General features: G+C 42.8%; 1 protein-coding gene across 1 annotated transcript in view; it reads right to left on the bottom strand.

Annotated features, from left to right (window-relative positions):
• Window positions 1-892: 892 nt before the first annotated feature.
• LOC308290801 (metabotropic glutamate receptor 6-like) overlaps window positions 893-25,071 on the bottom strand; it is a gene marked incomplete at both ends in the record, with an annotated part of 39,458 nt that continues 15,279 nt past the window's right edge. The window contains 13 exons of the mRNA XM_080732710.1: window positions 893-988; window positions 5,297-5,437; window positions 8,756-8,905; window positions 9,216-9,377; window positions 10,015-10,250; window positions 12,677-12,941; window positions 13,281-13,403; window positions 15,622-15,761; window positions 19,246-19,449; window positions 20,658-20,798; window positions 23,133-23,287; window positions 24,378-24,513; window positions 24,930-25,071. The exon at window positions 24,930-25,071 is cut by the window's right edge and continues 75 nt beyond it. Coding sequence (XP_080588836.1) covers window positions 893-988; window positions 5,297-5,437; window positions 8,756-8,905; window positions 9,216-9,377; window positions 10,015-10,250; window positions 12,677-12,941; window positions 13,281-13,403; window positions 15,622-15,761; window positions 19,246-19,449; window positions 20,658-20,798; window positions 23,133-23,287; window positions 24,378-24,513; window positions 24,930-25,071 — 2,091 coding nt within the window. The remainder of the gene's footprint in view (window positions 989-5,296; window positions 5,438-8,755; window positions 8,906-9,215; window positions 9,378-10,014; window positions 10,251-12,676; window positions 12,942-13,280; window positions 13,404-15,621; window positions 15,762-19,245; window positions 19,450-20,657; window positions 20,799-23,132; window positions 23,288-24,377; window positions 24,514-24,929) is intronic.

Here is a 25,071-nt window from a genome sequence, read left to right as displayed (position 1 = left end):
GGGAGGTCATCCTGGAATATTGACAGTAAACCCATGTGTGCCTTGAGCTACAACAAGTTGAGAACCACTGCTCTAAAGGAATGAGAAATGCTAAGTAGAAATTCACAACTTCACTCCACAGTCCACACTGACACAGGCTGATCCTGATTAAGGATCACTTTCATGGCTGTAGAAATACTCATGCACGCATGTACAGTATCGCCTCAAGAATGGATTACTGCCATAGTATCCTCCATGGCATATCCACCAAGATCCTAAATAAATGACAACACATCCAAAGGAACTCTACCACCCAGTTGTTCAGCCACTCCACCATAGACCATTTCAGAAACACCCTTCTGCAATAAATGTGCATACTTTATGAGTGCACCAGTACCTCCAGCAGACTTTGAAGTACACAGGTAAAAAGCTTTGCATATATAATGTTTCTGTCCTCTAGATGAAAGACTAGAATTTATATTAATCACTGAATATCAACTGGACTTTACTTGCCTCAACTTTTTTGGTTGTTTATTAGGAAGAAATAGAAATAGTACATACTGAAGTACCTACTTCAGAGTACGTCCAATATGTCTGGTGACTTGGTGACTTCTAATTTCAATGTATGGGCTAAAAAAGCAATCCTGATACCGTCCTGATATGAAGGACTGGCCTATGGTCTTAGCAATGGTTCGGCAATGAAGTTTTGAAAGATTAGCATCCATGCCTATGTGGCAGTGCCTAAGTGGTATGCGCCTGGACCAGTAGGCCAGCGGACGTCCCGGCAATGGCGTTTTTATTGGCAAATTGGTCCAATCAGTTCATAAATGTCTCCAGCCTGCCAGGATTTAATACAACATCCTATGTATAGTTACACAGAATACAATAGGACAGATACCTCTAGTTAGGTGTTTCATTGCGATCGATCTGGTTCAATCTTTGTCTCTCCGTTCTGTTTGTCACCTGGAGACTTGGTGGATATGGTACTTGCGGCTGCTTGGACTACTCCCTGGGGAGAGATGAGGGAAGGACAGGGGCAGGAGAAGAAGAAGCAGAGGAAGAAAGCAGAGGGGTAGGAATGGATCAGTGAGGAGTGGAGAAGGTTAGAGTGTAGTATATATTCTAATAGCAATGTAGTCCTTTCAAAAGTAATCAGACTGTCTGTCCTATAGAGACTATAGAGACAAACAGAACTTTGTGTCCTATAGAAACCAACACCACCAGCCAGGGTGTCTGCTAGGGCATTCACCAAATATTCTAATATTTGAATATTCGAATATCAAAGTCACTATTCGAAGTTTTTTTTATTGTTTAGTCTTTAAAAAATAATATATATAGACCTTACCCGTTCGAAGATATGTGCTCCAAAATATGTCAAACGCACCCGGTGAAAGTGTGAGAGAGAGAGAGAGAGAGAGAGAGAGAGAGAAACATTCCTAACTGTGAGAGAAAGGGGTGTGTGTGTGTGGGGCTACAGATCCCATGGCCTGGAGGAACGGACCGTAACCCTGGCAACAGACAGCAGAGTTCAACAGAAGTGGTTAAGAAAACGCTAAGAAACTGCTTTAATTTGGGAGAAATGAAATTCGGGCTCCGTCAGCGTTGGTATAATGCTAATGGCTAATACCATGTGAACTTTGGTGGGATGGTGTTTTTTACTGGTGTTTCAGTCCGAGTGTGGGGAAAGGGTGCGTTCGGAAATGCGCACCGGACTGCGCGGGCGTTTATCGTGGGCTTGCCCAGGCCTTACGGCCTGGGCATAAATATAACGATTGCATTCACCACGGCTTCGTAACTCGCGCGGCGCTCCGCCGGCCGCGCGGCCCTGGCCCGCTCTTCGCGGCCACTCGCGCCTGCGGCGCTCGGGGGCGAAGAGCAGGACCAAGGTCCGCTGGCCTTCGCGCCGCTTGCAATGTCGTGGACAATAAAACGAGCGCACCCTTTCATACACTCTGACTGAATCACCAGTAAAAAACACTCTCTCGAACTTTGGTATCAGTTGCTGAAGCGAGTGAATAGATAAACGTAGATAAGCGTGAGCGTTAGAGCGTTAGAGCGTGAGCGTTAGAGCGTTAGAGCGTGAGTTTGCTCCTTTATTAGTAGGATATATTTCTTCATGGTTTATAAAGCTTGGCTAGATAGGAAGTCATAAGAACCCTGACAAGCACTTGGAATTGTAGGTATTACATTTAATGTGACTAGGTTCAGCAGATAAATATGCGTTGTGAGCATGTAGATCGGCTATTTTCGGCTATGTCCGCCTCTTGCTTACTTAATATTTGACCGTTTGGCCAGTTTGGCCAGTCCTGTCGAATATTCGACTATTCGAATACTTTGAGGTCGAATAATTTGAATACTAAAAATCACTATTCGTGAATGCCCTAGTGTCTGCACATTTTTTAATTACAAATGTTATTTCTCGTCCTCCAAGCACTTCCTGTTAAGCACCCACTTCGGATGTTATCAGCCTGTTAACACAGCCACAGCAGCTGTAATCTTTACCTCTTACTTTACATACTTATTTACTTAATCAGCATCATTGATAACACCCAAAGCGTTAAACACACATTTCCCCATTGCTGAGCCAGCATGGTTTGCTTGCAACGTTGTGTTCTTGTGTTTTTTCCTTCTCCGTGCTGCAGCCCTTAAATCAGCAAACTACTTTTTGTTAAAATGAGGATCACAGCCACATAAGGCCTGTTTCGCATTTGTTGTGGCTTCATTCGTTCTGCCCCAGATCAAATGTAATGTATGTCCTAACTCCTACAATTCCAGACATTTTAAGGCCTTGAATTTCACAAATGAAATTCAATACATTTTAAGATAAAAGTTGTGGATAGTTTCTAGTACTGTATTTGGTATCACCTCTGCAGAGGTTCCAAGTGAGGTAATCCAAAATGTTCAGAATGCTCATTGGTCAGAGAGAATCATCACTGGTGTTATTGTGTCACAATTAACAGTAAACATATTTTAAACTAGCTGTAGTAAATGTGAAATTAATCAATATTGAACAACTACCACTACCCTCTACTAGGGATTCCTTTTGCCCAGGACCGTTTTTCATCTACGACAGATTGTTCATATGCCTGATTGTTTGTGGAAAGAAGCTTTTTTGCAGTCTGTTGCCAGTAGCTGCGTAGGCGTTTTCCATGCGGCAACATCTTGAACAGACTGTGGTTGGGATGGTGTAGATCTTTGATCATTCCCTGGGCTTTTTTGACACAGCGTTCGTCGTATAGGGCTTGGATTGGTGGGAGATCACATCCGCTGATGCGTTCGGCTGTCCGCACGACCCTCTGCAGGGCCTAGCGGTTGAGGTCGGTGCAGCCGCCGTACCAAGCAGTGAAGCAGCCAGTCAGGATGCTCTCTGTGGTGCCTCTGTAGAAAGCTCTTATGACTTTGGGGCCCATCCCAGCCTTCTTCAGCTTCCTGAGAAAGTAGGGGCCTGGTTGTCAGTGTTGTACCCGAACGCGTTCAAAGAACGATCGTTCATGAACACGTTCATATTTTGGGCGAACGTGAACTGAACGTAATTGTTTTCGCTTGATGAACAATATTGTCGAACGCGGTCATTCTGACGCCCGTGAACGGCGTTCGTCGGCGTTCGTCGGCCGTTCATGCGGCGGTCCGGCGGTTGTCTGTCCTCTCGTCTCTCTTTTCATTCACATGCTCCAATAGCACGCACTGCACGCAGCTCCTCGTGAACGTTGATATGCGGTGCTGTCTGCACTCTGCAGCTGCACTGTGAATCTCCTCCTCGTTACGTCTCGCAAGCCTGACTATACTTTGTCGTATGTGTGTTGCACGGCGAAAATAGCTGATCTGCAAGCTCACAACGCATCGCATCCACAAGACAACGTGAGCTTGTAGATCAGCTATTTTAACCAACGCGGAAACATGCTGTGCGCGAGGTTTAGAAACGTCTGCCTTCAGCCCTTCACAATAAGGGTGCAGGAAGACTGGGCACTGGGCACATAAATATTGTAGGCACCTCAATGTTAAGTTGGATCATTGCTGTGTGTGGTTCTATATGGGCTGTGTCAATCATTTTGAAAAATAATAGCATGCAGCAACGTCTAAACATTTATATATATATATATATAGACCTATATATATATATATATATATATATATATATATATATATATATATATATATATATATATATATATATATATATATTTTTTTTTTTAATAGCCAAAAGTATAAAAAAAAAATATGGTTAAAAAAAGAACGAAAAATAACTAAGTTAGTTCATTTTGGGGAACCATGAACTTTAGTTCAAAATATAGAATTATGAACTATGAAATGAACTAGTTCATTTTAGAAGTTCTGAACTTGAACTTGAACTAGTTTGTTTTTAAAGTGAACTTTCCCAACACTGCTGGTTGTGCTTTCTTGAAAACCCGCTCTGTCTGCACTGCCCAGGTAAGATCCTCAGAGATGTGCACTCCCAGGAATTTGAATTATTTTACCCTCTCCACTGCAGCGCCCTTGATTTGGAGGGGTGAGTGGTCTCTAGGAGGCCTCCTGTAGTCAAAGATGATCTCTTTTGTCTTGTCCACGTTGAGAGATACCGGTAGGTTGTTCTCCTGGCACCATGATTCCAGGTTCTCCACCTCTCTCCTCTAGGCTGTTTCATCGTCGTTCGTGATCAGGCCTATGACTGTGGTGTCGTCGGCAAACTTGATCACTTGGTTCGAGCTGAACAGGGCCACACAGTCGTGGGTGTACAGGGAGTAGAGTAGGGGGCTCAGAACGCATCCTTGAGGTGCTCCTGTGCTGAGAGACAGAGGGGCCGAGGTCTTTGTTCCCATCCTCACCACATCCTCTTAGTGTCAGGAAGTCCAGGATCCAGCGACGAAGGCTTGAATTTAGACCCAGGCTCTTTAGCTTGGTGTCTAGTTTGATGGGAATTATGGTATTGAACGCTGAACTACTGTATTGCTCAGTGGGATAGATTTGTCACCTAAAATGTTATCAAAAATAGTTTTTGTTTGATGATATAGAGATAATTTCCAGACAAATAGCCATTGTCCATTTAGAAGCCTACTAGGCAGAAGGTTGGACACAACTATGAAGCCACACTAAGCACTTGGCTGACACCAAAACAATAAGAATCGATTCGAGTTGAGACAGAACCATGCATGGGAAAGAGAAATAAGTCACTGAGCAGAGAAACATCAAAGCTTATCTCCTGCTGCTGTAAAGTACTAGACAGTATTAGAATTACTGTAGTTGAGATTGAAATGTCGCTCATATGTCATTTCAAGCCCATGGCTATTTTCAGGAGGCGTGTTCAGGGGTGTGGTCATACCTTAAAGCTCCGTTTCCTTTTCTGAACATTCTGTTCGGGGAGAAACAGAATGACGTAAACCTTTGGCATATAGAGCATCCCTAACGACACGGACGCACTCAGAGACATGGACACGGTCAGAGTGGTCGTCTGGATAAACATCTGGAGTGAGACAGAAAGATGGATAGAGAGACAGCCAGACAGACAGAAATGTAGACAGAGACAGAGAGGAAGACAGAGATATTGTCAGTGTCTCTCCAAATCGACACCTATAAAAATTGACAGAATGGAGGAGGAGAGATGAAAAGAGGAGGAGAAAAGAGGAGAAGACATAAGCAGTGCACCCACATATATACATAGTATTTTCACACTCATTCACTTACGCACGTACACACGCACACAACCATACACCCACACACCCACAGCCAGTTATTCCTCTGGACTTTGTTGAAGGGTGAAAAGGCTTCCTTTATTCCTTCCTTTATACTTTATTCTCTCTTTCCCTTCCTGACTTACCCTGCACTCTAATGGAGGAGAAAAGTAGACACACACACACGCACGCACGCACGCACGCACGCACGCACGCACGCACGCACGCACGCACGCACGCACGCACGCACGCACACACACACACACACACACACACACACACACACACACACACACACACACACACACACACACACACACACACACACACACACACACACACACACACGGTCTATAATCATTATGTAAAAGTTGTATAGCTGTAATATGCAAATTCGTTTTGGTAATTGTTCTTAACATGTATGCCATTCAACCTTGTTGAATTGAAAACCGAATAGCGGAAAAGAAACAACACGGCTGTAGTTTATCTGTCAGCCTGCAGGGTATTCTATAGCTCCAACGCACAATAGACTAGTAATCTGTTACCATGGAGATGGTGATGGGGGGGGGGCTGACAGAAGAATAAAACTGGTCCTTCACAACACAGAATTTACGCGTGATGATATTGAAGGAAAGCGCACAAACTGCAGTGCGGAGTCATAGGCTTCCTCCACTTGCGCCCTAGTCTCGCCTCCGAGCAAGGAGGAGAGGATTAAATGTGAGTCTGAAGGAATCAAGCAGGTTGGACTGAAACCCACATTTCAGTTAGACACTTTTGTCAGTAAATAACTGACAAAATCTAAAAACTAAGCTATTTCATTCAGTTTGGCAAGGTGACTCTGCTCCTGTGATACTACAGATGATCTGCAGTGGTGTAAAGTAACTAAGAACATTTACTTAAGTATTGTACTTAAGTATTTTTTTATTTTTATTTGTTCTTTACTTGAGTATTTCCAATTTCCAATGCCAGTACTTTCATACTTTTATTCAAGTACATTTTGAATTCCAGACGTTTACTTGCAGTATTGATACTTTTACTTAAGTAAATAATGTGAATACCTTTTCCACCCTGTGCACAAGGCATGACACAGAATCTGAGATCACAAACCCCCCAGAAGCAGTTGAGTTATGCATCAACATAGAACCCTTCAAGGACATACATTAATTAAGATTAACATGCAATCCACAGAATCTAAATATTGAGCCCTATAAAGACATGTGTATCTTAAAGCCCTTTAAGATACGCAGATAAAACATCATACCATCCACAGAATTATACATTTACTTAAATGGCAGAGGAGGAGGCTGGAGAGATGGAGGGAGTTTGAAAACAGACGGCGGCAGGATCAGAGCTGTGACCAATGCTGAACATGAAGTGTGAACAGTGATCCGCGTATAAAGACCTCCTAAGGAAACCATTAGATTGAGGCCTTATGTGTTGTTTGCTTGTTGGCAAATGGGAATGAAGCAAGCTGAGGGAGGTTGAACGTGGAAAGATGATTGTAGTGGGTGTATTATATATTAATTAATTAGCAAATGAGAATGGGGGCAGGGGTGTCGCACCAAATTCTGGGCCCTGGGTACAAGGATTCACTGTGAGGCCCCTGTGCTTTAACTATTGAAAAATTGCAGATATACAAGCGTGGCACCGAGTGCCGCGCTGCAAGCTTGTAGATTTTTGAAAAGCAAGCTTTTGAAAAATCATGAAAATCTTTGAATATTTCAAATCCTTCTAAGATTGTTTCTATGTCAGTGGTGCTCAAACCCTTTCATGTGAAGGACCCCCAAAATGATATGTATTTGGCCACGGACCCCCATCTCAAAATATTGAGTTCCAGGGACCCCCCAGAAGCAACATTTGAGAAACAAATGTTCGCTTAAAAATACATATATTCAAAGATTTGCACACATTTTCATGACTTTTCAAAAATAGCAGCTTGTAGATCTGCTATTTTTCAATAGCTAAAGTGTAAAATAATTAAGGCCCCTCCACCTTGGGCCCTTGTAACTCAGTCCCACTTTTCCCCCCTTGTGACGCCCCTGATTCCAATACCCACATTTCTGCTCCTTTAGCCTGGCGTTGCTCATACTAATTCCTCACTGCGTGTCGGGGGTGGTGTTGTGCAGTCTGGTTTATTAACCAGGCTACTGCTCCTTGTCCTGGATACTGTATTTCTCTCTTATATGCTTATGAATTGAGCTGTTTAACATGCATTCATCCACTCCCATGCACACTAAAACAGCATGAATGTGAAAATAAAGATCAAACCATTATTTAATTTGTTGCTTCAGTAGCTTTGATCACACGTCAGACACTTTCACTCTCAGACCGCTCATAAACACGCATTCATGCAGACAGATCAAAGTTTCATCTCAAAAACATCCCTCTCAAATATCCCTTTGAAGTCCATGATACAGCACAGCTTTTAGACCCCATCTCTCATAAAGCTATCATCCCATCGGAGACGGAAACAGCCTGTCTAATAACAAAACAAATAGTCAGTCAACACTTCCGGCGAGTGGATGATAACAGGCTGTTTCTCGCTGCAAGCGTCTCAGGGAGCTTACTCTCTCTCCGATCTCAGCTCCTCCAAAAACAAATGGCCTTTTGGGATGCAAACAATTTCTGATCAAGGTGGAGGGATGAGTGCGGAATGAGCGAGTGAGCTTCTGGCTTTGTCAAGCATCTATAGAGTACGAACACAACTGGCCCATGTTCGGGGGAGGGAAGCCATACTGCACATACTCCGACAGGATGGGGCGACACCTGTCAGCGGGGAGTGTTGGGCGGGAGTGTTACGATGGAGGTGCTATGTCCTCCCGGTGAGCGCTCCTCACTAGCAGGTGAACCAGTTTGGATACAACAGCAGGGACAACACACAGAAATGTGTGTGGGGAGGAATACATTGGCATAACGACTAAATTGGGGAGCAAAGGGGCTCAAAAAGAGAGATACGGTAGTTTGAGTTAGTTAGTGTTTTGGTTAGTTAAACAATAAAATCCAAAGTGTTAATTTACCTCACAGAGTGTACAGTTAGGTTACATTTGTACACTCTCAGAGTAAAATCATCACTGAGGATCTTACGGTGTAGTGTTAGGTTCCTACCTTACCTTCTCAGTAGATTGAGCAGTACCAAAGAAAATGGGTACGAAGGCCAGCCAGATGATGCAGGTGGTGTACATCGTGAAGCCAATGGGTTTGGCTTCGTTAAATGTCTCCGGAACTCCTCGACTCTTCACCGCGTACACCGTGCACGTTACCTAGCAACAACAGCACAGATTAGTCTCTCACATTAGCAACGACAACATGCATGTTACACCACCACCAATATCGATCACCCATCAAACGATATTGAATCAATACAATATCTGGTTGTATAAAAATTACATATACTGTATTATCATCATCATAATAATATATTAATCTGACTATGACTGCTATTACTATAGCATTAATGTAACAAATTATTTCTCTATTAGAACTATTCTGTAACTGTTTTAACAAGTTATAATAATCTCTCATTCAGAACTATTCTGCAGATTTTTTTAAAAGAAAAAGTTATAATCTCACCATCAAAACTATACTGTAGCTCAGACAGCAGATTAATGACAGGTCAGACATGTCACATTTCAACACTCCTCTGGCAAATTCTGGATTAGGTGGTCGCTGTTCCTCATAATCTATGGTGGCGTGAGGTGGAACAACGGCAAACCAGACAAACACACCAAGAACCTAAAACACAGGACAAAACAGCAAGCACGCCACGCGCACGCACGCACGCACGCACGCACGCACGCACGCACGCACGCACGCACGCACGCACGCACGCACGCACGCACGCACGCACGCACGCACGCACACACACACACACACACACACACACACACACACACACACACACACACACACAGAAAGAGTGTGGTAGAGGACTTTGGTGTGCGTAGCATTCCAGTGCATACTTATCTGTCTGTATGAACAAAAATGCATTTGTGTATGTGTGTGTGTGTGTGTGTGTGTGCGTGTGTGTGTGCGTGCGTGCGTGCGTGCGTGCGTGCGTGCGTGCTTGCGTGCGTGCGTGCATGTGCATGTGCATGCACGCATGTGTGCATGCGTGCGTGCGTGTATGTGTTAAATAAATACAACATTAATAACATTACTGTCAGACAAACAGATGGTCACTTTGTAGGCATAAATTCAACGATTTGATCATTTGGAAAAACAAATTTTTGCCCTATTTGTGGAGATAAGCCACCTACGGTCGCTTATCTCCCGATTAGGGAGTCTTACTGGTTATTTAGGTAGTTAGTTTAGTACAATTTTACCTGTACTGATATCAGTATGAATGTGATGACTATTTGAGAGGTTTTACCTGTACTGATATTAGTATGAATGTGATGACTAGTTGAGAGGTTGGACTGATGAACTTTGGCGGAGTGACAGACTTCTTCCCCTGTTCAAAGATTCTGTAGATTCTGTTAGTTTTCGTCAACATGGCCGAGTACGTGATGGCCATGCCAAGACCCAGCAGCAGCCGCCTGAATGCACAAATCACTGCTCCAGGCTCAGCGATCATCAGAAACGTTATCAGGTAGATTAGAAAGATACCTATGGGGGGGGGGGAGAGAGAGAGAGAGAGAGAGAGAGAGAGAGAGAGAGAGAGAGAGAGAGAGAGAGAGAGAGAGAGAGAGAGAGAGGAGAGAGAGAGATATTAAAGGGATATTACACTTTCAAAAAAACTTTTGGTCATTTTATTGTCTAATCAGGCTTTTATGAACACCCTGAACAGTTTTTAATTTGCTTCATTCAATATTTTGATATTTGATGTAAATGTTATCAGGTCCTCCTCCTCCAGGGCAATTCCACATACACACCCATTGTAACTTCAAACTCCATTTTAACCATGATAGATTCATTAAAAACACCCATTGTTTTTTTCTGGTGACTCATATTACCCTCCTAATACGTGAGCAGACCGTGTTTTTTTAATAACTTTTTTCTTTTATTTTTAATAATTCTTTGGGAAAATGGAAAAAATTAAATACAATAATATTTTATTAAAAATAAATGAAAAACGTTATTGAAAAAATACGGTCTGCTCACGTATTAGGAGGGTAATATGAGTCACCAGAAAAAGTAATGTGTGTTTTTAATGAATCTATCATGGTTAAAATGGAGTTTGAAGTTACAATGAGTGTGTATGTGGAGAGGGCCTGGAGGCGGAGGGCCTGATAACATTTACATAAAATATCTAAATATTGAATCAAGCAAATTAAAATCTGTTCAGGGTGTTCATAAAAGCCTGATTAGACAATAAAATGACCAAAAGTCTTTTTGAAAGTGAAATATCCCTTTAAGCCTGATTTATTCTTTGGCATACAACAATGCTCCAAACCTGTCTTTCTGTCTGTCTGTCTGTCTGTCTGTCTGTCTGTCTGTCTGTCTGTCTGTTTGTTTGCTTGCCTGCCTGCCTGCCTGCATATGTTACTGAAATTAATTTGAAGTATTCAATATTTCAAGATGAAATCTGTTGGGACTTATTGTAATTCTACCAACACCACAAGAATATACAGTATGTAATATAACTAACACATCTTGGTTTCATTTCTTTCTAAAATATGGTACTGTTAATCACAGTATTTAGGTATAACTGTAGGCTTGACTCGACATTTGTAATAAATAGTTATGGAGGACAACGTTTTTAGCCTGGATTTAAAGTAGTCAGAGTTGGAGCAAGTGTCAGATCTTCTGGAAGTTTGTTCCAACTATGCAAGACATAATAGCTAAATGCTGCCTCGCCATGTTTTGTTCTTACACTGGGAACAGTCCCAGACGTCCTGAGATTTCTCAAGGGTTCATAAAGTAAAAGCAAGTCAGTGATTTAAAGATGAGCAGCAATATTTTATTCACTAGAAGTGGAGCGTGCCGAGATCTGAGAATTAAGTGTAATGCATTCAGCTTTCTTAGCCCTTGTTAGAACTCTAGCTGCTGCATTCTGGTTGAGCTGTAGATGTCAGATAGCGTTTTTGTGGAGGCCTGAAAAAAGACCATTGTGATCTGTCTTACTACAGATAAAGGAAGGTTTTTCTTTACAAAGAAAAGAAAAGAAAAGAAAAGAAAAGAAAAGAAAAGAAAAGAAAAGGAAAGAAAAGAAATAAAGAAGTCTAAACATAAAGCCTGGTTTCCTTTTCCAGAATAAGGGTAGTTCCGTATCTGCCAGAAGTAGCATGAAACCTTGAAATCTCCTGTATATATTTTTTATGTTTTTTAAGCATGAAGGTTGGGAAAACATCCCGGGTAAGGATCTCAAAACAATGCTTTTCCCCCCCAAGTCCTTACTTCTCACCAAATAGAAATATACAGTAGGCTATATATTGTACAGGTCCTTGTAGTTGTAGGAACAGATATTGTATCGTCTCCTATTAATAATCAGTGTAACAATTCTTTTCCTGTTGTACAGTAATGATGAAATGAAGTAAAAGTGATGAAAAGTACCATGCCTTGTCACTGCCTGCAGTTGTTGTATAAGTCAGCCGCTGCTGTTATAGCAACTAACTTAAAAGTTCCCAGACATATCAGTAGGCAGAGATCTACGATCATCTGGCAACGCAACTAGTTGTAGTGGCAGTAGCAGGCATGTATACCCTTCTGCTGAGCTGGTCGAGTCATCACTGTCATGTCAGAACAGGTCAGCTATATCCATATATGGAGTCCGTAAGGTCAGATGTAGAGGTGTATTGACCAGCTCCATATATGGAGATCTAGGTGATGATCCAGTCGTCTCCATGTATGGATATCCAGGGTTTGATGAGGTCAGTGTCGTGATCATCATATATGGAGATCCAGGTGATGATAGTCAACAGTCTTGATTTGCAAATGAAGTCCGTCAGGGCATATATGGAGAGTCCATATATGGGCATTAATATTGCGCTTAATATTGATGACATCGGGACAGGGATCTCCATATATGGGCATAAAAGGGACAAGGACGGCACATCAACACAATAACAGTTAATAGTAGTAGTAGTACCTACCTGTTAATAGTACATAACTCAGTTCTCTTCCTGACGCTCTAACGATGGGTGTGTCGTTATTCTTCATGAATGTGATGACCACACAGGATGTGGCGATGATTCCTAATATGGCCAAGAAGGCGGGGACTATGGCCCAGGGGGAGTGCCATTCCAACTTGATGATAGGTGTTGGTCGGCAAGAGGTCCGGTTGAGGGAGGGGCGCATATCAAACGGACAGCTCTCACATGTAAACTCGTCTACCTGGTACTGGTAACCATCACATAACTGGGAGAGGGACATAATGGGAAAACATATCGTTGCTATCGGGCAGAAACCTTGAAATCTCCATATTGCAAGGATTTCCACAATGACGATATACCATACTGTAGGTGTGACACAGAATTAAAATGTGTTCTTCAAGCGGGGACGTGCAGAGAGAAATCACCTGGGGGCGTGGATATTGATTATATCCTCTAGGATACACAACATTGTGTGTGTGTGTGTGTGTGTGTGTGTGTGTGTGTGTGTGTGTGTGTGTGCGTGCGTGCGTGCGTGCGTGCGTGCGTGCGTGCGTGCGTGCGTGCGTGCGTGCGTGCGTGCGTGCGTGCGTGCGTGCGTGCGTACCTCACAGTGCCAACAGCAGGGAACTCCTTTCACCATTTTCTTACGTTCTCCAGGAGAACAGGGGAAGCTACACACAGAACCTGGAATCTCCTTTTCTCCACCAGACCACTGCATCTCCTCTACCTAAAGTAGAACACAAGCAGAACCTATTGGAACACTTAAAGAACCTATAACACAAGGAGATAAGAATAAGACACGCACACGTGCACGCACACACACACACACACACACACACACACACACACACACACACACACACACACACACACACACACACACACACACACACACACACACACACACACACACACACACACAAACAAAATACAAAAAATGTAAGTATGGTCACTCAAAGCTCAATTTGAGTGGAGGCCAAGGTCAAATCATGTATGCAAGTTTTCAACTGTGTGGACTTGACTTAAATCTGTCTGGGTCAGATAAGACAATTTGTGGTGTAATTCTTTCTCTTTTGGGATACCTGACACTTGAGCCTTTTGCAAAAGCCACAATACTCTGACACTGACAATATTGTGAATGCAGCTCTCAAATGCATATTGGAGACCTTTCTGTCTACTTCACTTTAATATTTCAGAACTATTGTGACAGGCGTAGCAACAGTAACCAAGGGGGTTTGTAGGATTATCTATTTTGAGGTCAGAAAAGGTTCTCATCTGGGATGTATTACACATCTCCATTTCATAAACTCTAGTCTAGGGTGCGAGGCCCCTGAACCGAGAATATTTAAAGAGGCGGTGCCATAGTTTTGTACTTTTTCAGTTTTTCATGTGTCTAGGAGGTTGACAGCACTTCATTAGACCCCCTGGTGTGGTTGTTATGAGCAATTATGTATTCTCGTTGTATTGGGGTTTCTTCCTGGAGGCTGCCACCTTGTGGGTCAAAAGTGGCGGTCTTTCACTTTTTTACTTAATTTTTTTACATAATACCTGATAATCATGTTTTAGAGGGGGAAAAATCATGGCACCCCATCTTTAAAGTTATACCATGTAACCTTTTTTATAAAACAAATCTTAAAATGGTCCTAGCTGTTAAATCGCTAAAGTTTTAGAACCCCCACTCAGTGGCGGCCCCAAGGGGGTGCTAGCGGGGCGATTGCCCAGGGCGGCACTTTGCGGGGGCGCCAGAAGAAGAAAAAGAAAAAAAAAAGTAGAGTGAACGCAGTGCAAAAACAGCTCAACCGTCCACTCCCTTGTCTGTTTAAATCAGACCGAATACAACAACACCACCTGGTGGTATGATAGAGGCTGGCAGCTCCAAGCAATACACTCCGCCCCCCCCCCCCCTCCCCTCCTTGTGATGTCATATCCACGCGCCAGTATTGAAATATTGAAAACAACAACAGCATGGAGTCTATGCATGGAGTTCCTCACATCTGTGGACATGACTAGATATTATAATATAGTTGCTTGCCCTGAAACATCACATGGAGAGGATTATTTTGTTCTTGAAAACATAGCCAGGATATCAGCCAGGATATAGGAACTCTTGTCTCACTGTGCGTGACTGTGAAACAACCATTTTTCCTGACCAGCACAAAGGTAAGACAGTCAGATCATAAACCCTATTATATTAAGCCCAAAATGGTTCTGCCGCCGTGTAGAACCGAACTGATTTTAACTTAAAAAAATACATAATTTGCCCGCAAATATCCGATTTTTCCGGCCGCGCTTTGCGCGGCCATAGGGCGGCGCTATACTACCTGGCACAGGGCGCAATATACGTACGAACCGCTACTGCCCCCACTCCGTTATTTTCAGCTTCTAAAGCCTTCTCTTTATATGTTTTCTATGATCCCTGCCCGGGACCGGTTTTCGCGGAAAAATTGCGTCATCACACTACCGGCCAATCACAGCGAGGGTTATACACTGCCGGCCAATCACAGCGCAGAACATACACTGCCGGGCTCTCTGGTGGGTTTAGGAAACACGCCTTCAGGAAGTACACTGCAGTGTTTACACTGGAGGAGTCTAGCATGTAACTCCCCAACCGCTGCTCGTAGAAGGACACGGGAGACCTCATTGAAAGCGTCTCGGCGAGGCGAACGCGGTGGTCTGACGGCCCGGTCCGCGAGCGAAAAACGGACGAAAAAAGCAAACGCGACCGCGGTTTGCTATACTGCTACAGACCACCAGTTGAGCAACTTACACAGTATAGCTTTAAGGCTGTGATATTTAAATGACGATTGTTTTAAGTCGCCACATTCATCAGTGCCAGATCATATTGTAACTGTTGAGACCATTTCATAAGCCACACGTGAACCTTGTCGTACGATTTCTGCTCTGGGATCTGTGTAATGAGGGCCACTATATTTTCCTTAGCTTACATTGAGTCTCAGGTGGTTGGTCCACTGTCCGATGACATGGTAGCCAGGATGACTGTGATTGGTCATCTGAAACTGAAAGATGTCATAACGACCAGGTGCATCTCCATTTTCATTGAACACAACACTTGTTCCTGCACTGCCTACACGCACGCACGCACGCACGCACGCGCACGCACACGCACACGCACACACACACACACACACACACACACACACACACACACACACACACACACACACACACAAAGACAAGAGAGAAGAATAGTTATTTCTTGAAAGTCATTCTTGGAGAACAGTCCCTCAGTGTGCATTTATAGACACATAGAATATGTTACAATTAGCCATCTATCACACTACATTAAGTGAAATTAACATAAAGGGCAATACAGGTTAATCATTTGTTTCTGATGTATTTATTTCATAGTGACAATGAGACAGGATTGGTGAGAGAGAGAGAGAGAGAGAGAGAGAGAGAGAGAGAGAGAGAGAGAGAGAGAGAGAGAGAGAGAGAGACTTAATTAATCCCCAGGTGGGAAATTCTGGATGAAATTGCACCATGAAACCAAATAAAAAAATAAGCAAGGGACAATACAAACAACACTAGCCTTCCCAAAATTACACACATGTACTCACTCACTCACTCACTCACTCACTCACTCACTCACTCACTCACTCACTCGCAAACAAACCCTAACATCACCGCACAAGAACTATATCATCAGCCATGCTCTAACCAAAATGTATATTTATTATACATTTGCAACATCTATCTATTCCTTCCAAGAATCTCTGTACAGTATATGTATGTCCTTCACATTGAAATGGAAAGTATGAGTGAATCTCCAATCGGGCATGTGTTCCAAATTGCAGCAACGCCCCAAACGGGCTGTGCATAACGCCTCATTTCCACTGAGCTCTGAATCAATAACTTTTGTTTAGTCCATTCATTTCTATGGTAAACTTAACACACACAAAAATACAGATTACAATTACAGGTATAGTCCATCTGGTGCACATCTCATTTGATCATATCAATGCAGAATACACAGAGAAAATTTCAAGTCCATGTCATGTCCAGATCATGAATCCAATGCCGATGATTGTGTACTTTCCACACTCATGTTGAAAAAGCACTTCTCATTGACTCATTGGGGTTGAGGCACGGGGAGTTCAGTGAAAGGATCCAAACCAGGCTGTCACCATAAGGTAGTGAATGATGAAATGACAGATTGTCACACGCAGTTACAAAAGTGGATATATTTGGCCTCACCTGTCCTCTCTCGTTCTCTGGAACAGGTTGTGCGTACAAGATGAACCATTCCAACTATACTGTATTGAATTTGAGGGTATTCACCCTGAAGAAGACGAAACATTGGTGTCTTGAATAATACAAAAAAAGGTTATCGCTTGCTGTGCGACCTCCTTTCTTTGAAACAACTATACTGTATGTAACGTAACACATCAAGGCTGCCGGCAGGAGTCCTTATCTCAGCATATTATGAAAAAAGAACCTGTATGTGTTCCAATGGATCCAGTGTAGTTCTTACTTAGTCACAAGCTCTTGTTGATACATTTCAAAGGTTGAATATGTGTAATACCCACAGACTTCAGTTTCACTTTCTAAAATGATCAAATCAGCTACTTGTGTGAAAATCAATAATAGAACACCAAGTATTGATTTTACTATTAGCTTACAAGCTTCCGAAAAAACAAAACAGTCCATTAGCTTCTATGACCAGAACTGCATCGATAGCGACATACAGAGACAGAGGCAGGACAGCTGAAAATTTGTTTTGCTCGGGTCAATGTATATCAAGACAATACATAAATAAATATATAGATACAATAAAACACCCAGCAAAGTACTTCAGTTCTATAAAAAGGTAAAAAAAATATGCGAAATATTAAAAGGTATTTATTTCAATTTATTCACACTAGACCTCCTACACCCTTTTATGCTCCGCTTTCTCCCAGACAGCTTTACTCTTTATTCTCTCTCTCTCTCTCTCTCTCTCTCTCTCTCTCTCTCTCTCTCTCTCTCCCTCTCTCTCTCTCTCACACACTCTTTCCTCCTGTCCTCAACTCTCCTATTCTCGGCTCTCTCTCCTCACCCCTCTCCCTTTGTGGGTTTACCAGATGTTTCACTTCAATTATTCAAACCCAGAGAATAACACACCCTTTGCAACCTCAGAACAAACAGTGAGCGTGTGTGTGTGTGTGTGTGTGTGTGTGTGTGTGTGTGTGTGTGTGCGTGCGTGCGTGCGTGCGTGCGTGCGTGCGTGCGTGCGTGCGTGCGTGCGTGCGTGCGTGTGTGTGCGCGCGCGCGCGTGCGTGTGCACATGTGTGTCTGTCTGTCTGTCAAGAGAGTTGGAGACAGAAGGAGAGTAACAGAGAAAGAAAGGGAGATACAGAAAGACAGAGATTGCTAGTCACTGATTGCTGTGGTCTTGAATGTTTTCTCCCCATTCCAGGCAACAGTCTTCATAAAAAATAGATCCCCTGCTCTAAACATAGTCCAAACGACTGCTTCCTGCAAACAGGAACAACAGGAACTACTGTCTCTGTGTTTTAATGCACAGAGGTCATGACTAGGGTTTAGGTTGATCAATAATTCTAACACACTACTAATAAACACTACTAATTACTTCAGTACAACAGGAGATCAGCTTTGAAGTAATTTATATCGTCACTGTCGGGCAGAAACCTCGTATCTCCATGTTTTTGCAAAAGGTTTTTCGCAGTAAAGCCCTGCTTCATCATACAAGGCCGTCGCGCAAACGTAGTGAAAACAGACGATCTACAAGCACACAACGCCTCGCGGTGTGAGGCGTTGTGTGCTTGTAGATCGGCTGTTTTCGCTAGCTTAAATCATTTTTAAAATGATAAATGCAAAACGAATGGTTTTGAACATACAAGGTCTCCACCCGACAACGACGATATGTGCCAAAGACTATTATTATCTTATCACCCAGAGCTGTTATAACCAACCCCTGGCAGTTAACTACTAGCCTGGTAAACCATCCCAGTCGTGTGAATTCACATTATCATGTGTCTTCTGCAGACCGCGGTCTGGCCCTGATCCAACTCTACAACCCCTCCAACTCACTCAGATCAGCGAACACAGGAAAGCTGTCAGAACCTTCTTCTCTAACATCCGGGACAACGTTCCACACATCCAAAAATATTCTCCCTTCTTGCTCCCACAACTGTGGAAGTTGGAACAAACTCCCCATTGCAATTAAACGGCAGATTCGCTCCCAATCTTCCTCTTCAGACTCCACCTTGGCTCGTGGCACTTGCCGTAGCACTTTCCCTAGCCTCGAGGACCTTGCAGGCTTATTATGTGAAGGCTAAAATGTCATTTAGATTGCTTGTTATGGAGACAGATGCCAGGTAATTTGTTGACCTGGCATCCATAGTGTGTATAGTTTCACGTCGGAATGTCGGAACTCTCCAACAAAAAGTTCGGTGACCTAAAAAATGCGTTGTCTAACTAGTAAGGGGCGGAATCGAATCATATTGATGTGTTGGGCTGCTTTAAAATATATCGAAATGCTTCGGATCATTGGTTGCGTAGCGATACGCTTATAGAAGAGGTGTTAGATGCAAATTCCAAATTGTTACCATTGAAGCTGACGCTCCTGATGTAGTCGAGAAGCAGCGGTCCTTCTACAGGGTCCATCTTGGAGCAAATGACGCCCGGTGAACCAGGGCAAAGGTCAGAGTGCATGTTGTGGATGGCATGAGCCATGGCATAGACAGCATCTATCACAAACTGCACTTTACCCTCCTGTTCATACGGTGAATCTATACCGATCCTCTCATTTCCTGGAGAGACAGACAAAGAGACAGACAGACAGACAGACAGACAGACAGACAGACAGACAGACAGACAGACAGTCGCATGCACGCACGCACGCACGCACGCACGCACGCACGCACGCACGCACGCACGCACGCACGCACGCACGCACGCACGCACGCACGCACGCACGCACGCACGCACGCATGCCCACACCCACACCCACACACACACACACACACACACACACACACACACACACACACACACACACACACAGACAGACAGACAGACAGACACGTGTATGGAAAACAGATAGACAAATATAATTTAGCTAAAGTAATAGCTAAATTATTATAGCACTTTGTAAAAAACTATTTCAGGGAATTATAGGCTGCAGACAAAAAGTGTAATGATGCATAATAATAGATTAAAGTAACATAAAATAACATGGCATAAAAGAAGTAAAATCTGTCAAAACAGAACAAAATAAATAAATAAAATCACAGTAAAAAAAAGGTTAAACACAAACATAGTTTAAAAAGAATGAAACGGTTATATTTAGGACTGTCATCAATTACAGAAATTCTTAGTTGACCAATAGTCAATTATTTACTATTTGATTAGTTGATTTCATGGACAAACCTACAAATTAGATTTAGCCAAATACAAAAATATGAATCTCATACATAGTAGAAATGCGATTATTATTTTTCAGGAAATTAACTCATCAGGGTGACAAATTGTCTAACAATGTTGTTAGACGATTTGTCTCAGCAAATTATTTATCACGGATAAATCAACTAATCGACTATGAGGGGGCAGCCCTAATAGAGAGCTAACTTAAGAGACACTAAAGCCCCTATCATAGTAGGCACCGCGGTGGTAAGCTATCCACCACGGTGTAGTCTTTTTAAGTCATAAAACTACAACATTGCGTCATTACTCGCGGTGAAGAGCTTTCCACCTCGAGTCCCGAAACATCTCTCAGTTTTTACTATCAGACAGATCGACCCATCACCCTGTTCACTGATTGGTCGATCTAGACCAGTCAGTCACAGTGATAGGACTTCACCGTGACTGACTATGATGGCCTCCACTTATTTTCTCACTTTAGGTGGATAGCTTTACACCTAAAATTTGCGGTGAATAGCTCTTCACCCTGGACTCTGATAGAGGCTTATGACAGTTGATAAAAGAGCAGCAAGAGAAAGAGACAGGTATTCAGGGTTACCTGTACATTTCTTCCTCTCTGGTTCCAGTTTCATTCCTGCTCTCGTCAGTTTACAGCGAAAGTCATCCTCCCAAAACTCAGCAAACCAAATATTCCTTCTGTTGTTTTCCAGGGATCTAGTCATGAAGTACTGATCAAACCCTGCGCCCACGCACACACACACACACACGCACACACACACATTAGATAGATTGATCTATGGCTGGTTACACTTCCTACCAGGGGTGTCGCACCAAATTCTGGGCCCTGGGTACAAACTACAAGGATTCACTGTGGGGCCCCTGTGCTTTAACTATTGAAAAATAGCAGATATACAAGCTCACAGCGCGGCACTCTTTGAAATCTTTGAATATTTCAAATCCTAGGTTTTTTTTTTTTAGGTTTTTCAAAGTTTTTTTGAAAAACCTATGTTTCGATGTCAGTGGAGCTCAGACCTTTTCATGTGTTTTTTTTTTAGGTTTTTCAAAGTTTTTTTGAAAAACCTATGTTTCGATGTCAGTGGAGCTCAGACCTTTTCATGTGCAGGACCCCCAAAATGGTATGTATTTGGCCACGGAACCCCATCTCAAAATATGTAGTTCCAGGGACCCCCCAGAAGCAAAATTTGAGTACAAATGTTCGCTTAAAAAATACATATATTCAAAGATTTGCACACATTTTCACGACTTTTCAAAAATAGCAGATCTATAAGCTCGCAGCGCGGCACTCGGTGCCGCGCTGTGAGCTTGTATATCTGCTATTTTTCGATAGCTAAAGTATACAATAATTAAGGCCCCTCCAACACCTTGGGCCCTAGTAACTCAGTCCCACTTTCCTACCCCTTGTGACGCCCCTGCTTCCTACAATGATATTACATGTGAACACAGTTATGCACAGAGCCTAACAACACCAGGGTACATTAACTGTCAGGTCTATACTGTACATTTCAAGATAGGATACCGCTTACATTGTGATCCAAGACCACATCGTCACCGTCGGGCAGAAGTTTCAAATGTGTACGTTTCTTCGTAAAATAAAGCCCTGCTTCATCATACAAGACGGTCGGACAAAACTAGTGAGAATAGGCGTTGTGTGCTTGTAGACCAGCTATTTTTACTATTTCAAATCATTTTTAAAATGATAAATACAAGACGAACGGTTTTAGACATGGTTTCCACCCGACAACAACGATAGCCTGGCTTGCAATGAGTTTAAATCACAGTGAGGTGAGGTCTTAGCAGCTATATTGGAATTCTGACAGTTCTTTAAGTGAAAGCCACATGTTAGAATGGCAGAGAAAGTGTTCTTGAAGTGTTCTTTTCTGATGGCATTGAAAGGACTGAGCCTCACCCTGCAAGCCAAATGACATCATGATGACGTTATTATGATAACGTCCTCCGCTGACTCCGGTGATGTTCAGAACTCGGCCAGATCACAGCCCATATGGGGATGATCTTGACATTGACGTTATATGGACTTTTTTGTTTGACAGGATTATTGTTATTGTTTGTAATGTTAGTTGAAATATGACCATGTAAGGTTATATTCTGGGACATATCTGACTAGTTATGATATTTATCTGGCCTCGATCAGACCCTCTCTGATTAATCCAGGACGTCTGTTTTCGTGGGCAGGATTTATGTTGGTTGAAATCAGGTGATATTCTCGGCCATGCAGATCTGACTAGTCATGGTTTGACTTGATCTGGCCCCAATCGAGACGTGCACTGATTGGTCCAGGTCCTGACCGTGCTTGCTGGGTAGTGTTATGCGCTCTACCAGGTGAGCCACCTCAAAATCGGTGTAGTAAAGTACATCACCTCTGCAGTTACAAAATTCTAGGTCAACAATTTCGATGGAACACCAGCAGTGAGGAGCACAAAGGCTGTGTTAACTTTAATTTGCATCATTAAACAGCTCTACATGAGTAGACTCCAGATGGTGGCATACCTGTTTACTGTTCCAGTTCATTTTCCCATAGCTTCAATTGATTGGCTGGGCATTTCCATTTAAAATCTGCTGCCGTGCCAATCAAATGAACTGGAGCAGAAAACAGGTATGCCACCTTCTGCTGATTACAACAGAATTGTATGTACCGTCCAGTATTGAGTAAAAGTATAAAGTATTGGTATCACAATGTATTTAAAGTACAAAAGGTATACAGAATGTACCATTTCACAAGTTTTCAAATGTATCAAACATGTAAAAAACCTTTAAAAATAGATCAGATCTGCTTGTACATTGGCTATTTCCAGATGTCTGAAATGTATAAAGGGCAAAAGTAGGTAATGTATGATTTGTATTAATAAAGTAACTACTGTAGCAACTCAAGTTTTCAGATAAATGTAGTGGAGAAAAAGTACAATATTTGGATCCAAGATGTAGTGGAGCAGAAGTAAAAGTATTGGAAATGGGAAATACTCAAGTAAAGTACAAATACCTTAAAATTGTACATTAGTAATGAAGTAATTGTACTTAGTTACTTTCCACCACTGACCGTCTATAGAAGCTCGTTTGGGCAGGATGGTCACTGCTCCTTCAGCAACATCTTCCTGGTCGATGACTGGTGAACTCTTTGCTCCCCAGCTGTCAGACCCCACAAACAGGAAGTGACCTGTCAGATTGGCTCGCTTTGCCGCCTCCAGTACCCGCCTACAAGGAAGACATTAGTCAGAAACTGTATAGAAACCAAACAGAACACCATAATGCCTCTATCAGAGTCCAGGGTGTTAAGAGCATATCACCTCACCGCAGTATACTTTTCTAGCTATCACCTAAAAATTATTAGTTATGATATTTATCTGGCCTCGATCAGACCTAATATCATAACTAGTTTTCTAGCTATCACAAAGCCTAGGTGATAGCTAGAAAACTACACCGCGGTGAGGTGATATGCTCTTCACCCTGGACTCTGATAGAGGCATAACACTACAATATAACACAGTACTGTATAACATCACAACATAAGTAACGCCATTAAACTTCATTATACAACAGGTAGTTTCCGACGAAGCAATCTGATTGGTTGAAATAGCTCTACCCGTGGTGATAACGAGCATTATGGAACGGGTCTCATCAAACAAAGAGATCAGCTGTGTCGGTCGCGAAAGAGCTGCCGGGCTCCCCTCTACCAACACTATGCTAGGTGGCTACGCTAGCAGTTTTCATGTGAAGTTCAGGGACATGGTACAGTAGCTAAATGTTGTATTAAAAAATTGCACATTTCTATCGAATATCTTAATTACAAGGAAATTAAGTTGGCGTGTTAATCGCAATATCACACTTTAGGGTGTGTGTTATCGTGGGGGTGTGTTATTGTGATTATCGGCACTTCTGCGGTGCCTAAAGAACTCGCCTTCGGCTCGTTCCTGCAGCAACACAGGTGTGCCGATATTCACGATAACATATACCCTCTCGTGTAATATTGCTTAAATATAACACCATAACTCTACAACATACCGGTAACACCACTGCCAACTTTTCAGAAAACCTTGGGGTGAGATTTCGTGGCGTGTGTGGCAGATTTTTTTTGATAGACACCACCGAAACCAATAAATATTTGTGCTTGAAATAAATAATTAATATGATTTATATACATTTTCTTTTATTTATAAAACTTCTCTCAAGTCAACAGGTAGAAGCTGCAATGACCTTTTGGCATGTACTTTGTGTCAGCGGCATAGATCCCAAAGCAAGCTCTCAATCTCCCCAAAGACAGACAGACAGAACGACACACACATACTTGATGTCGTCTTCATTAGCGAAGATAATAACTCCTCTGGCGTTGGATGTTTCCATGAGTCGCTTTATGATTTTATCAAATTCTCCTGGTTTAGGCTCTCTAGGGATCTTCATAGACTGGGCTATGCACACTCCACCTACACACAAAATGTTATAATTATTCTCTTTCATATCAGGGCTGAACATTTGACCTTGCTCTCATATGAATGTTGAAACACGCACGCACGCACGCACGCACGCACGCACGCACGCACGCACGCACGCACGCACGCACGCACGCACGCACGCACGCACGCACGCACACACGCACACACACACACACACACACACACACACACACACACACACACACACACACAGAGAGGGGGGGGGGGTTTAGAGTGACGGACAGAGGGAGACAGAGAGCTTGAGCACTCTCCATAGTACTGTGCCAATGGCAGAAATGCACTATAGTGAAAAAACAAACTGCAAAGATATTCTACTCCATCTCATCATGGTCCTGGACATGGAGTAGAATATAGAATGGAGTATAGTACAACAGAATAGACCCTACCAGCCTCTCTGGATATCTGTATGAAGGCATCTACGCCACTCTCTCCATAGCTTCCTTCAGAGGCGAGTGTTGAGACGTAGTTCCAGCCCAGAGCTTTGACTATGTCCAGCATGGCCTGGGCCTGGTAGGAGTCTGGAGGAAC

Source organism: Nannobrachium achirus (assembly GCF_963921795.1).
Source record: "Nannobrachium achirus genome assembly, chromosome: 9".
Classification (NCBI taxonomy): Eukaryota; Metazoa; Chordata; class Actinopteri; order Myctophiformes; family Myctophidae; genus Nannobrachium; species Nannobrachium achirus.
The sequence above is the reverse complement of the archived record's forward strand: the minus strand, read 5'-3'. Positions and strand labels throughout refer to the sequence as shown.